The 15,093-nt window shown below is 41.2% G+C and overlaps 1 protein-coding gene across 2 annotated transcripts in view; it reads left to right on the top strand.

Annotated features, from left to right (window-relative positions):
- The first annotated feature begins 2,605 nt into the window (after positions 1-2,605).
- slc6a9 (solute carrier family 6 member 9) overlaps positions 2,606-15,093 on the top strand; it is a 70,842-nt gene continuing 58,354 nt past the window's right edge. The window contains exons 1-2 of one of the 2 annotated variants that reach the window (XM_079647260.1): positions 2,606-2,746; positions 9,365-9,615. In XM_079647260.1, coding sequence (XP_079503386.1) covers positions 9,586-9,615 — 30 coding nt within the window. In that variant the 5' untranslated portion in view covers positions 2,606-2,746; positions 9,365-9,585. Of the gene's footprint in view, positions 2,747-7,880; positions 8,039-9,364; positions 9,616-15,093 lie in introns of those variants that run through there. The other variant, XM_079647259.1, reaches the window with a different exon arrangement.

The following is a 15,093-nucleotide window of genomic DNA, read 5'->3' as shown; positions in this document are numbered from 1 at the left end:
TCTTTGGAGGGAGTTGAAAGTCTGTGTTGCCCAGCGACAGCCCCAAAACATCACTGCTCTAGAGGAGATCTGCATGGAGGAATGGGCTAAAATACCAGCAACAGAGTGTGAAAACCTTGTGAAGACTTACAGAAAACGTTTGAACTCTGTCATTGCCAACAAAGGGTATATAACAAAGTATTGAGATGAACTTTTTTTATTGACCAAATACTTATTTTCTGGATTTTTCTTTTCTCATTTTGTCTCTCATAGTTGAGGTATACCTAGGATGAATTACAGGCCTCTCTCATATTTTTAAGTGGGAGAACTTGCACAATTGGTGGCTGACTAAATACTTTTTTGCCCCACTGTATATATTTTGTATTCCAGTCTCCCTTCAGATATGTTAAGCGGCATTCAACACAATGCTGCTCACCTCTTTCAGTTGGGAGAAAAGCTGGTTCAGGTTCAGCATTATGGGGGGACAGGGCTGCTGAGCCTAAAGGTGGATCTGTTGGACCTTGCACCAGGGGGAGGGACAACTGATTTAGTATGAATAGCTGCTAAAAATCTACCTGCATTTGTTATGTGTCAGCTAAAAGAGCATTGAAATTAAAAACCCCTGCATTTTCTTTGTAGATATTAAAGGTAGGGTATGTTAGCTTGAGAAACCGGCTCGAGATCGCTAGAATTTGAAAATACACGACCGGAGAAAATCTGCCACTTCCTTATAGAGCCCTTCCTCCAACACACACGAATGTGCACATGACGAATGAGGGCACGACATAAGTTTGTGTACAGATGGAAGGCTGACAGGCAGGTAGGCCATCCAGTTATTTTAGCCGGGCCGGCTAAAATGATTGGTCGTACATTTTACAGTATTACGGCTTCCACAGATGGATTTTTTGTCAAAGTACTTAAGATATTCATTGCTATCGGGATGTTAAGAGCATTCGAATATAACAAAAAGTGTATCTCGAGCCAGTTTCTCAAACTTACATACCCTACCTTTAACCTTTAACAGTACTTAATGTCAGTAAAAAAAAAAACATACAAATTATTATTTACAATGGACTACGCTTAGCTAAAAGACTAATTTCCACCACTCATGGACCACACCCACCTTTTCTCTTGAAAAACTGGGGGACATACTGTCACCCTTTAGTCCCTCTCTCTTCTCTTTGTCTCCTTTCTTTTCTTTTTGAAAGCCTGACTTTGTTAGTCGTTGAGACATGGTACGCACATAAGTACTAGCATCCCTCCTCACATGGTCTCACTCTCTGCTAGAAAGTGCGGCAGAGGCTTTGGATAATTAACTTTTGGAAGAAATAAGTTAAATGAATTGTACGTTTAGTGAGTACATTATCAATATAACATTATATTAATGTTAATTATTGATGAATGAGGAAAGGTTGCTTAAACATGTTTTTCTTAATGTTCTAAAATTGTTTGGGCCCCCGTGGTGAGGGTGTTTGGGGTGGCCAATAGGGCCACGGCCACCCCCAGCTCCGCCACTGCCTAGAGGGCCCTGACGGCTCGCCACTGTAAATATGTGCACTGAAACAAATACCAATAACTGTATTGCATTGTTTTCTTATGCACAATTACTTCATAATGCCTTTGTCTTTTTCTTCCTGCATTTATTGTGCCCCCCTCAGAAAATAACTGGCCCCAGCCTGGCCCCCCCAGTGAAATTGGTCTAGAACCGCCACTGCTACTTACTCCCCAACACTGCCTTTAAGGCACCAGTAGATCATTAGTGCACCTAAAGCATTTAAGGCTGTGCAAAACAGTTTTGACCGTCACCCAAAAATGTTTAGCGCCTCACTCCCTCCTCCCGCCTGCCTGCGTGTCTCCTCCTACTCTGCCTTCCCAACAGCCCTGCAACCTGATCGGTCGCCCCCCCCCCCCCCCCCCTAAAAAAAAACACAAGGTAAAGCCCGAATCTGCATGTCAAAACCTCCGGATTGCCATCATCCATCCCTCGGCTGCATCTGTCATCCGTCTCACTTTCTCTGTTTTCTTTCATGTGAAGGCTTGCTTCTATCATCAGTAGCCGAGGCTACCACACCTATGTGGGGCATCGCATTGACTCATTGTACCTCTGGCTTGGCTGAGGGAGGGCTTTAAGCAATTCGCATTATTTGTGAAAGCTCACTCTACAGAACAGATGCGATCACATCTGATTTCGTACACAAGAAAATCCCACGGGGTCCTGTGAGGAATTGTTGCTGCATGCATGCTCTTCTAACAAAAGAATGATCAACACTTGCATTCATTCCTTCACTGAACACGTACTTACAGGGGAAACAACTGCCTTTTGTCAAAAGAATACATACATTATAGCTTTACTCCTATAATGATATGGCACGTTGTATTTAATATGTAGAAATCCTCTTTCACAATTGTTTTGATATACGCCTATTATTATTGTCCTTAATGGCAAGTACACCATCTAACATCCGTGCATCTAACATCCATGCATTTAACATGATGGGTGACAGTCAGGCAGGTAGAGATAGCACCCAGTATGTCTGCCAGGTTTAGTGTCACAACACAGGAGCCCCTACTACACACATGTTTCCGACCACCGCCTAGTTTGGTTAAGAAGAAGGAGGGGCTTAAGAAGAAGTTTTTGGCAAGGCTGACACGAAGGGAGACGGAAGATTAAAGGTGATGCAACTTTAAATTAAAAAAAAGAAGCTAGTGGCGGACAAAAAACCCGGCAAACTGACAGCAACAGCAGAGGGATCTCCTCCATGCCGCGGTAAGAAGCTTTCTCATAAACACGAGAGTGTGTTGTGTTTCAGTGGGTTGTGGTTTAACTAAGTAGTATGCGGCTTCGGGGGGGTCAACAGACCATCTGCTATGATGTGATAATTCCCTCTTTAAAGGAGCAACCTAGTGTTTGATGTTGAGTCTGTTCTACAATGACAATCGATGTATTGGTAGCATTTAAACACGTGTCAGTGAAGGGGACACTCAGTTGAACCCATGCCAAGTGATCAATATTGTGATGCTGACTTTTGAAAATACGTTATTTTATCTCAATGCAGCGAACCACGTGGCACTAGCCGTGGCCCCCTCCCCTTGTTGTGACGCTACGTAAGAAGGAGAGTAGATTATTTTCATAACGGAAGATTTACTTTGTAGTATTCCCTAACATGCTATATTACATTCTTTATATTCAAGGATCAACTACAACATTTTTTATGATATTGAAATGAAAACAAAAACTACAGAACTCTAATAAAGACACACCAGGCAACATCATTTAAACAATAACAACAAAGCAGATAGCACTATTTTCGCTCTCAACACTATTGCTAATACCTCAACTCAGAATATTAGTCACTTCTCAGTATCTAAAATCAGTTTTTTCTTCAAATTTGCATTTGTATTGATTTTATATCAGCACCAACACTTCTATTAAATCATCAGACTTGAATATATCTCAAATATAACTGATCACAAAAATATAAAAATAAATACTGAATAATTGATAATGAAGTCCATGACATAAAAAAATACATGTTTCAGTTGTATTACTGGTACAGCAAATTGGCAGCTCCAATGATTCATCAAAGTAGGGTCGGCTGTACTTTTGCATGCATGAATGGCTGCTTCCCAAGCCCCCAACACACGCGTCCACCCTCATCCCACTATATCCATATCCACACACAGAGGGGCCTTCTTTCATCCCGCCTTAGAGTTCACTGTTTGCTTTCCTTGTGCGCTATCTGTAGGTAGCACACCATTTTGCTTCAGTCTAAAGGTTGTGGAGTTAAGTATCAGCATTTGTTGCCAGACCATCATATTCTTGTCTTTCAACAGACATATACTCTTACAATTAGAAATTAAAGTTTAATCAAGTCACCACGGATGGCCAGTTTTAATTATGTGCAAGTAGTCCATGGCTGATTATTTGAAAACAGCAAAATGAGGAAACACGGTGCACCAAAAACAAGGGTGTAACCTAAAAATAAAGTACACCCATTCATGCCACTTCATGCAGAGGAACCAAGTGATTAGAGAATTCTGAGAAGTTGATCCGATAAGTGATTCTTGACAACACTGAAGCAGCACCAATGGGGGCAAGGCAATCTCTGAAATGGCATGCGTTCAAAGTGGCCATGCTGACCACTTCTTGAGTATATGCACTGAATGGTCAGAGTTTTTTTTAAATCATATTTTCATTGATTATAATTCCCCCCAAAAATTCACTTTGCCAGAGTTTTTTTTACTGATTTATTTAGTGCCATCATTCCATCATCACTTATCTGTTTAAGCTGTAAACATCATTAGATTGTCACGATTGAAAATCCTGATATGTGCACTTAATTTTTAAATCCCCTATCTTCTCATTCCCAATGCCATTTCCTTATTGTAAGAATTCCTTATTTGTTCTGCTGTCTAACAGAGCTTGCTATTTACTGGATGCTTAACAAAAGTCTAGAGTTGGTGCTGCTTTGAGTGCTTTCCCAATTCCCAAGTCATATTAACCTTTCTGTGCACAGTGTAAGAAAGACGCTGTCTATCACGACAAAACAGAGCTTTTGTAGTCCCAATCATACTGCTGCATATTGACATTATGGATAATAGACACAGCTGTGCAAGCCTAAAAACACGATTTATTGAAAATGGCAAAAACGGATGCTATTTCTTTTCTTGAACCCACTGTGTCATACATCATGTTAGACGGTGAGCCAAGGGACCCCACACTGCTGCAGTGTGGATGCAGAGTCCAAATCTAGAAAAAGCTTGTATTATTGTGGGAGCACAGAAGACTTGTGTTTCATCTGTATTTCAGATGAAGGAAACTAATAAGTGTGTTCCTCTTATGTGTCTTAACCTCAGTTTCTTTTTTTCTTTGATGATGGCTTAACAAAATTAAGAATATAACCAAACTAATTATCTTTGAGCTGTGTGCCTCTTGAGTTGCAGTTCTGTGCCTCAAAAGGTCACCCTGTCCCCAGAAAGTGGAGCCCTAACAAAGAAATACTCATGACGGCCCATCCACACGGCGGCGTGTGTTGAAGCTTCAACGCTTCTTCCCATTCACTTTGAATGGAGTGACGTCATGCTTTGCCGAACTGCATTGTGGTTCCGTCGCTTAGTTTTGCTCGCGTTGCTCGCTTCAAAAGTTGAGAAACGTTTAACTTTTGAAGCTTCGACGGAAGCGTCAGCCAATCAAATCATATGCCAGTACAAGCTCTAGCTAATCAAACCGCGTGCTTGTGTGTCCGGGGCGGGAGATTCATGTGATTGGTTGTTGGTCGAGTTTCAAACAAGCCCACCGGCAAGCTTCAACGCACGCTGCCGTGTGGACGCTGCGTGATGGTTAATGTGTAACCATGTGGCATCCTCCCATTTCTTTTGACCAACAACAGGAGAATAATTCCACAATTCTAATGCATAATTGATGTAAGTTGGGCTGCCTAAACTAAAGATTTGTGATGGGGTAAAAACTCAATATGCAAGACTTTGTGAAAGGACCATTAGGCGCTTTCACACCAAGTACTTTTCCCAGCAATAGTTCCCGGAACTTAGTTCCGCGGAACTTTTATTTCCTGGAACTATCTAGTAAATCGTGTTCACACCGGAATAAGTCCCTGAGGGAGCCGAGCTGCTGACGTCGCTTCTTCTTCTTCCGCTTTGGATTTACTGGCAGGCTGCAAACAACTTCATGGCGTATACTGCCACCCGAAGTCCCCGGCCAGAAGTCCCCGGAGTTGGGGACTGGCTTCAGTAGAAGCTGCTGGGAAGACTCCCAGCAGCTTCTACTGAAGCCTTCCGAGTAAATCGCCAGAAGCACCGACACCTCATCACTCCACTGCTCCCATGTTTTATTTTGTGTTGCCATAAGTTAGTCTCTCCCCGTTGGTGCGCTGGGCTAATGCTAATAATGCTGATGCGAAAGAAAAAGACGGCTTCACAAAAACTTTTCTGAGTTGTACGGGGCGTGGTTTGCAATTTGCCCAGCCAATCAGAAATTGGAACCTTTTTAGTATGTATTTTAAACAAACACTTGTTGTTCTAGCAACATATCTTCCCGACATGCAAAAAGGTGCTAAAACTCTTTAAGTTTGCAGTCACTGTTACGCAATCAAGTTGTTTGTGGACTACACTCATAATGCCTTGAGTTTTCCATTTTGGCGTTGGCCATCTTGGTGTTGGCCATCTTGGTCTTTGGTCGTCACCACCTTGGTTTTTGGCCACAACAGAATGCAGAAAAATACATTTTACGATGATAAAATGTTAGAAATACTGTTAGGGATTGGAAACACTGTGAATGGGTTAGACATTGACAAAAACACAAAGAACTTTGAAACTGAAATACACCATGACCAGAAAACACCATTGTAACTACTTTTCAATCAGAAGGCAGTCCTATCTTAAAGCAAACAATGCGCTACATTCACTCTTTTCAAAAAAAAAAAAATCACTTATAAAATAAACATTGTGCTGTGCTGAAGAAGACTTGAAACTGAGAAATATGGGTACTTTTTCTCTTAGACTTTTATACAACCAGACTTGTTGTTCAGTGAAGTGTCCCGATGTCGGATATTGAGTATTAGATAGACCCTCCAGAAAAACAGGGGCTAAAATCCTTGATTATGCGGGCTAAAATCCTTGATTATGCGATTAAACATGCAGGGTTTTTATGTGATTTTATGCGGTGAAATTGCGGAAAGTTGTGAAAAAGAATAGATCTTTTTAAAATATTGGGCTGTCTTATTTATTGTCTCTCACACACAACCTGCCACTAACGTTAAACCCCTTTCCTATTCAATTAAACACATTCAATGTTTATTTATTGTAAAAGCAATGGGGCTATTTTAAACACACACACACACACACACACACACACACACACACACACACACACACACACACACACACACACACACACACACACACACACACACACACACACACACACACACACACTTCTCCGCCTCATTGTGTTTTCATTTACTCGTTCGTTATCTGACCAGCTTCAATCTTGTAGGCTACTCACTTCGTTTCTTGTAGCCCTCGAAAGGGTTTTGGAGGTTGATGCCTCGGTGAACGTGAGTTGTTTGGCTTTCTTGTCCGCAGCAGCAGAAAGCATTTTCGAACGTATGAGACGTATGCTCCAACACACAGTTGCACGGGGTGCAGAATAGTTTCCCCCCACTTTCGGGCAAGACATCGGGGTACTGCTTTGCCCGGTCTTTAGCAGAAATGTTCGTCGGTAAATGAGATGGATCAGATTTTTTCATCTTGGTGTTTTCTCTCTCATGTGAGTTCCACACGTTCACTCTACGGTGGTGTTTACCTTCTGTGATGCGCGAGCTGATGACTTCACGTCATCATCATCACTACTTCACGTCAAGACGAGTTAACTTTTTTTTTTCTCAACTTTGTGTGGAAAAATGCGGGGATTATGCGGCCTTTTGATAAATATGCGGCCTTTTAAAAATCTGCGCCATTTTGCTGATTATGCGGTAAATTCTGCGATCGCAGAATCGTGTTTTTCTGGAGGGTCTAATTAGAGACAGTTTAAGTTAAAGGTACTTTCTGATTCCCTTCCCTTGTAAGACTTTCCTCAGTTGCCGTCTGGGAAAAAGTAAAAAATGTTGTCTATTGCATGTGGCCTAACATAGCAATATTATTATCAAATAGAACAAAGCATTCCAGAGAAATCAAACGCCAAATAACTTGGAATAAAATATAACATGTTTGTTCTGGCTTTTATGTCGGTGTCAATTTAAAACCTGCTCCTGGAAGTTTTATTTCGCTGCAACATCCCTTATTAGAGCTGACAGACATGTCAGGTCAACCTCTTACTGCCACTCCTCCTGGGATGGCCCAATAGGCTTGAGTCAACTCTTGCCTTGTGTACATACATTAGTAGAGTCAACCCGTGGGATTGAGTCAGAGTGCTGTGACTTGATCACAGACTTCTATCTTCACACCTGTTAGTTTCTCACCGCTCAGCTTGCTTCTTTACTTGATGTAGAAGTTGGGGTTTCCCTTTTTATATTTTTCGTCTTCAAACATCTTAGGACTGACGGTAAGATTGACTTTTTAACCTAGTTTTGTTTCTTGTTATCTTTTCATCAATGTGCAGCGTGCTGTGTATGATGGATGCCCCGGGGCATTTTGGGTCCCTGTGCGCTCACGCACATAAATGTGTGTTTGTATGATTGTAAGACAATGGTAGCTATATTTGACCACTTTTTTCTCTCCTTTTGCTGGGATGCTTTTAGTACACTGTCTAGGCTTTTTATTCTTTGAGTCTATGACAGTCAGTTGAAGGGAGACATGCTGCATAGTTTCATTTGACACACTCTCCAGTGTCCACATGACAGTTCAAGATGACTAAGAACTGCAGTATATCAGCCACAAATAATGGATGTAAGCAGATTATTTAAAATTCGGGAATGATAAAGCATTAAAGTTCTTTTGTCTAAAAAAAAAATTACTTGACAGACTTTAATGCAAGTATTTCTGTCCTTTCTGTTGTATACCTTTGTAAATTTGATATGTTTGGGATTTGGATTGTTGGTTGAACAAAACAAGCAACGCAAAGTGTCACACTGGGCTCTGGGAAATTGTGACGGATATATTGACAAATTGATAAAACAAGAGAATAATCTACAGAACAACAGTTACAAATAATACATTTTAGAGAAAGACGTTGTTTTACACTTCATCCTGGCTAAATTCTCTAATTCAGTCACAAATTATTGTTTCGGATTAAAATATCATTACAGAAAGGTTATATTTGAACAAAATAAATCCACGCATTTTTACTGTATACAATTATTTTAAACCAATAAAGTAATCAAAAGAAAAATATTTATTGGCTTTAAGTGAAAAATACAAATCAAAGGTCAAACTTTGAGGTGACTCACTAACTTGAACTTTTCAGATTAATTCAAATATTTTTCTCCCACTTTCTTTTAAATCCGGGCTGTTTTTGAGTGTTCTTTTCCAGTTTGGCTGTCCCACAGCGGTAGTCAGTGAGCAGTCTAAACGTTACCCTAACAGTTAATCTCTCTAAACAAAAGGGCACTTTGTTATGGCAGCTGCTTTGCTACAAAATGCAAATCTGTTACTACATGTTTTCTAAATTTTCTGTCGGCAACCTTTCAACAGATTTCCATGAATTTTAATTTCTTAGTTACCTTCTTAGTTTATTAAATAAACTCTGAGTGCAAACATTTGATTTTTTTTTACCTCGAAGCAGGTCATGTACAAAGACTGAAGCATTGTGTTGAATGTGACCAAGGGGACAAGAAACTAAAAAAAGTGTTGCCTTTCCCCCCCCCCCCCACCCTACCCACTCCTCCCCTCCACCCCCCCTCTCTCTGCCTGTCACATGTTCTTTTCACAGCATAGAAAAGTTTCTGGATTAGGGCAGAATTAACACAAAGCGGCGACGCCACTCCAGCTACACTCGCAAAACAACGCAGAAGAGGCACGAGGGGGACCAAGACACTCTTCAAAAACTTCGAAACACACCGATCGCGAGGAAAGGCAGAACGAGTCCATCCCAGAGAGTGAGAGAGACGGCAGCAGAGAGGCAAGGGATCTTTGCCGACAAGGTCCTGAAGGATGGAAGCAAAGCAGTTTGCCGGGATCGTGGTGAGTTGAACTTTTGTTCAGTGACACACACACAAGTGCAGATGTTATACATGGATACAGTCTCATCTCTGGTGGGATGCAGCTGCTGGACCACCAGTTGAGTCTCACTCTACTCCCTTTTTCCCCAATTTAATCAAAAAGTCAAGGTGGTCACATTTGATCTCAAACAAGCTTTTATTTTGCTTATTTAACACATTGCTCTTTATTAAACGTTCACAACGTTTCTCTAGTTTACTCCAGGTTTTACAACCACTTTAACTCTGGTAATACTTTTTGTCTAATCTGCACCTCCAACAAAGATACACGCGTCTGCACTCAATGAAAATCCTGCATTTTACCTCCGAGTGATCGTTGTGTTCAGTCTTAACTGAGCTGTCATCACCTGCTGTTCTCCACAGAGCTCAAGCACTCATCAATGTTAACACTGTCCTGAAAAGTCCCAACAATTTCACCTGCAGCTAACAACTCTCAACCGTGCTTTGACAGTACTTCACATTTATCAGACAATAAACATGTTTTCTGTGTGCTCTGGCTGCTTATAAGAGACTAAGGCCAAGAGGTAAATGTGTCAGTGACTGGGGATATGCTCTGCAAGTGGGAAGCTTTAAATTGAGGTTTGTCATTGTTAGCAGTCAGGTCACTTCTCTCTCCTTCTCTCAGTGTGGTCCAAGTTCCTCAGTCCGTCTTGAGACGGCGATAAACACAAAATCTGAGCCCCAACCACTTTCTGACATTCTGGCACATTTGAAGCCTTGCTTGCATACACAGCGTATCAGTCTGCTTCCTCCTCTCGCTCTCTCACAGTATTTTAAGGTGACTGGAGATTTTATTCTTGTCTTTTTTTTGCGTTAGTTTGTCTGCGATTTCAGCTCAGTGACAGTGTGCCAATCAACCTTTGAGAGGTTGCTGGACAAGTTCTGTCAGGGTAGATATGGATACCTATGGGAGTGTAATTTAATATCACACAGAAGATTTGAATTGTTTCCCAATGGAAGAGATTTTGTTGTGCCTGTTTTTGTACTCTTTGGTCAATATGAAGTTATGAAGTACCTTTTTATTAACTCCCCTCAGACACACAAAGGAAAGCAAACACAAAGATGGCACAATGACCTATCATAGATTATTCACAAAGTAAAGAATGCCATTTCACCCTATATCCAATAGGGGGATTGGGGCAAACAGGGATGGAGTGCTTCAACAGAAGACATTCATATTTAAATGGTTGCTGTTTAATTTCATGAGGTGTATCACATCTAACAGCATCATTTGAAACACACGGATGTTTTTGTCGAAAAAAGGAGCAGTTAATCATTCGGTAATGCCAAAATAAAAGCTTTGTAAAGTTACAACTTTTGATATGAAAATAAAAAATGTGTCATCGGTCAATTTGAAGAGGATGATTTTGTGAGAATGCAGTCCTGGTTACACTTCCTGACTTCCTAATTGTTCGTTTTATCATTGAAATGTGACTGTCAGTCCCCCTTCTTGGCCATAACCTCCTATTATCAGTCATATAAATGTTTTTGACTCGAGGTAGTCTTTGTTTGCTCTTAAAATATAATAATTAGATTACCTAGGAGAAGCTACCAGCCAAGAATTTAGAATGATTTTGTAACATTGATCAGTCACTTATTTTCCTCAAAGAGAACTGAAGAGGTTAGAGTGTAACGGACCCACAAACCTTATCTGTCTTGGTAAACATGCATGATGATAACGGCTCATGCTCACAAACCGCCTCTCCTGATTGGTCACTTCTCGGGGCTGGGACTGGTTTACTCGCCTGTTAGACAGTGATGTCAGTGTCTCAGAGAAAACAACAAAGAATGAAAGAAAGTGTATTTGTTCGAGTGAGAATTAATGACTGAATCTTAGACCTTGTCCTCTCATCGCCAACTGTTACTTCAACGTTTCCTCCATTCCCCCCTCTCTTCTTGATGTTTTGTCATCACATGCTAAATCCACTCAACTTTCTCTTTTTTTTCGGAGAGTGAAAATGACCCTTCCTGTTATGTTTTCTAAACACCTTTTATTTTTGGAAGTCGCTGCCCTTTCTTTGCAGTCTGCTTAAATGTGTTTATGGCGGGTCCAGATGGTTGGTGGATGTACCCGTCACCGTAAATCTCGCGACACACAAGGCGCTCGCTTCCTGCTACCGCTTGGCTCGGCTGGTAGCCTTCTGCCGGGACTCTTTCTGTCCAAACTTAATTCCCCTACTCGTTCAAAGGGAGCCCCCTTCTCCTCAATCTTCTTGCGATGTCTTTGACTACTCTGGAAGCCACCACTTCCACCCAACGGATGAGCAGATGGTGCCCTGGCACTAGCTTTTACTGTGTGGGTAGCTGTCTCTTTTGTGGTTATTCCTTAGTTACTCCTTTTTGGCAGCCTAACTTTTTAAGTACACGTAAAGAGAATGTGAGAGTAGGAGGAGTTGGACGTAGGTTTTGCGTATTTGTCTACTGAGCACATGTTTATTTGTCTGGCCGTGCACACCACCACTGCACCTCAGTCACCATGAAGGCCAAATGGAGGAAGAGGTCCCCTAAACTGACCTTTGATCAAAGATATCATTAGCAAACCTTTTTAAAGTTAGACTTCTTCATCCTCAATTATTAAATGGTTTAGAGCAGGGGTGCCCACACTTTTTCAGCTTGGGAGCTACTTTTAAAATGACACCCAAATGATCTACCTACAGGGCCGCCCCTGCCCAATCTGTGTTAGTGGACTAAACGGTGGGTAAACTGTGGCGCGCTTACACAAATTGCACCGCATAAGCGCATAATAATGCGCCGCATTTGCGCTTCAGAAGAGGAGGCGAGGCCCCCTCATAAGTGCATGAACCCGTATGGCACCATACAACATTTTATACCCTTTCTTTAGTAGAATTGTATAAATTAGCTAACTAGGTAATCAGCTCGTCTGTGATTTGCAGCCAATGCGTGGTGAACTGCGTGTTTGAAAAGATGGGATCTCAGACTGGCTTACCTGTACGTCAATCAAGTTTAAAATGCCATAGTAAGGATGGATGATAGGCTAACTTTTTTTTTTCAATGCCATGCCATCTAGAAATCAGCAGCGAACCGCTTCAACACGTGTATTCACGGCATTCATTTAGTTATTCTACAGTATTTTTGCTTTATAGTTATTTGTTAATGTATACAACTCAATTTGTGTTCTTTGAAATTGAAAAGGATATCTCATTGTGTTTGTTACTTTCGTTGCAGTTGTATATGTCTTAAGTGTAATTTGGCTTGGCTTCCAATTCATGGACATGCTTTTATTTTGAAGGAGAGTTAGCGCTGTTGACAGGAAGTTGATGTTGCTATGGAAACAACGTGACGGAGATTAACGAAGAAAAGTAATATCTAAATATAAAGATGGAGAAAGTAAACAATAACGTTTATGGTTAAGTGTTAGCACCCCCGAAGAGGCACAAGCTCTTACGTTGATATTGGAGATTTCAATAAATTCAATTTGAAAAAAAACCGGGGGTAAAAACTAACTAAACGAATATCCGAATAACTAAATTGAAGCCCAAATGAACGAATATTCGGGTACAGCCCTATTACCCACTAGTTCTTTCTACTTCCTGAGTGAGGGGCCTTTTGTGTGTTATATCTGTGTGTGTGCGTGGATGTGAGAGAGAATGAGTTTGTCACTGAGTGTTTGTGTGGCCATAATTCCCAGAGGTTTTGAGGCTAATGTGTGCTGTAAGCTGTGAAGTGGAAACTAAATGGGAAGAAATATTGGAACCCACAACCTGGGCGCACACACTCACACTCACACTATAAAACATACATGAGCAAAGTCTTGTACACTACTCATTTATGGTCATTTACCAAACAATATATGAACAAAACCTCAATTACCATACAATATGTCACACTATAAAATAATACATGCACAATATGTTTAGTACCTTAGTAACTTGTTTTTCCTCAAAGCTTCGACAAAACTGTGAAGCCCAAACTGTGACCCAGGGGCCAATTTTAAACTCACAATATTTGATCTCCCCCCTCTTGGTTTGTTTGTAGTCATGTGTGTGATAAAGTCGCCAAATATATGTATTTGCTTATGACTTTTGGAGCTATGTTTTTACCGAAAGTGCCCCACATAACAGGAGTGCACTTATTACAGGTGAAGCTAGACGGATTATGTCCCGCTCTCCCTCTTTCGGTCCTTATGTAAGAAACATATTGAGTTGCCAGTGAGCCAGTTTAGTTAACATGAGTGCTCAGCAACCGTGTTGACTGCCTCTGGGGTGAGGAGCCAACAAACAGATGTGAACCAAAAGAGAGAGAGATATAGAGAAACAGCCGCAAGGGCAGGTTGGGGAAGAAGAGTCAGACATGATTTCTGTTTCTGATTTTCCCTCGCCTTCTGACTTACCAGCTTAATGAGGAAATAACTGTTTTCTACAAGCAGCCGTACGGTGGAACAGGCAGCGCCAAACGTCAGTTTAACAGCAGCCACTGTGGCAAACGTACAATTGAGGGACAAGGGCCACAAATGCCAAACACGTCCACTGCTGGGCACTGTTTAAAAGGTAACCCACCACCATCCAACCCCCCGTGTACGCACACACAGAGAGGGGAAAAAAAGGGGCTCCATTGTGTTTCGGACCTTTTTAGATTTCATTTGGAAAAACGACTCGGGCAGAAAATGTCGTTTTTCTGATTCTCTTCTTCTCCTTTTCTGTTTCTGGTTTAATGGGTCCCCCTCCCTATGACTTCAAAAAAAAAATACAAGCAAGTTCAGAAAAAATTGGGACTCTCCCTCTCCGTCCTCTGAAGTCAGTGAAATTAAGGACAGGGCTCTGACATTGTGTCCACACAATGGAACCCTTATATCTCCCTTTGTTTCCTTTGGTATTATTATCATTTTCAACGGTTTCCAATTGAATTATTTTCAAAGGCTCTTTCAGAACCATATTTAGGTATGGGGGGGTGGTGCTTTTCTCAGGGGCGGACAAAACTCCTTAATGTTATTTATCACTTTTCCTCCTCTCTGTTCCTTCCCCTCTTTAGCTCCATTCAGACAGGGAAACTGTAACATTGGTGGGTTGATCTGGAATCAAGAAATGCTATTTGGCTTTACAGAAAAGTTCCCAGTTGACTGTGGTCAAACATGATCCAGGTGCAGCAGCCAACATCTGTTATTTGGAAAATAAAGTCATCAAGGAAAAAGGGCAATCAAACAGGCCGTTATGAAATATTCGACTTTTTATATTGACTGCTTATCTTCGCAGCTTGAATGTTGACTATCTACAGTGCTGGGCGGTGGCTCTCTCCCTCTAGAGTCACACTCTAGAGGGAGAGAGTAACCATAATAGTATTTCTTTGTTGTTTTTATCATTTTTCCAATATACTTTTATACAAGCCTAAAGTGCCCAAGCCATTGGAGTTTGATTTTCGATTTTCAAAGCAAGCCAATTTCCTTTCTGGCATTTTCAGTAGTTGTCACTTATGTACTACTGAAAAT

The sequence above is a fragment of the Notothenia rossii genome, assembly GCF_949606895.1.
Source record: "Notothenia rossii genome assembly, chromosome: 9".
NCBI classification, from domain to species: domain Eukaryota; kingdom Metazoa; phylum Chordata; class Actinopteri; order Perciformes; family Nototheniidae; genus Notothenia; species Notothenia rossii.
Note: the sequence above shows the minus strand (reverse complement) of the source record. Positions and strands in the feature narration are given on the sequence as shown.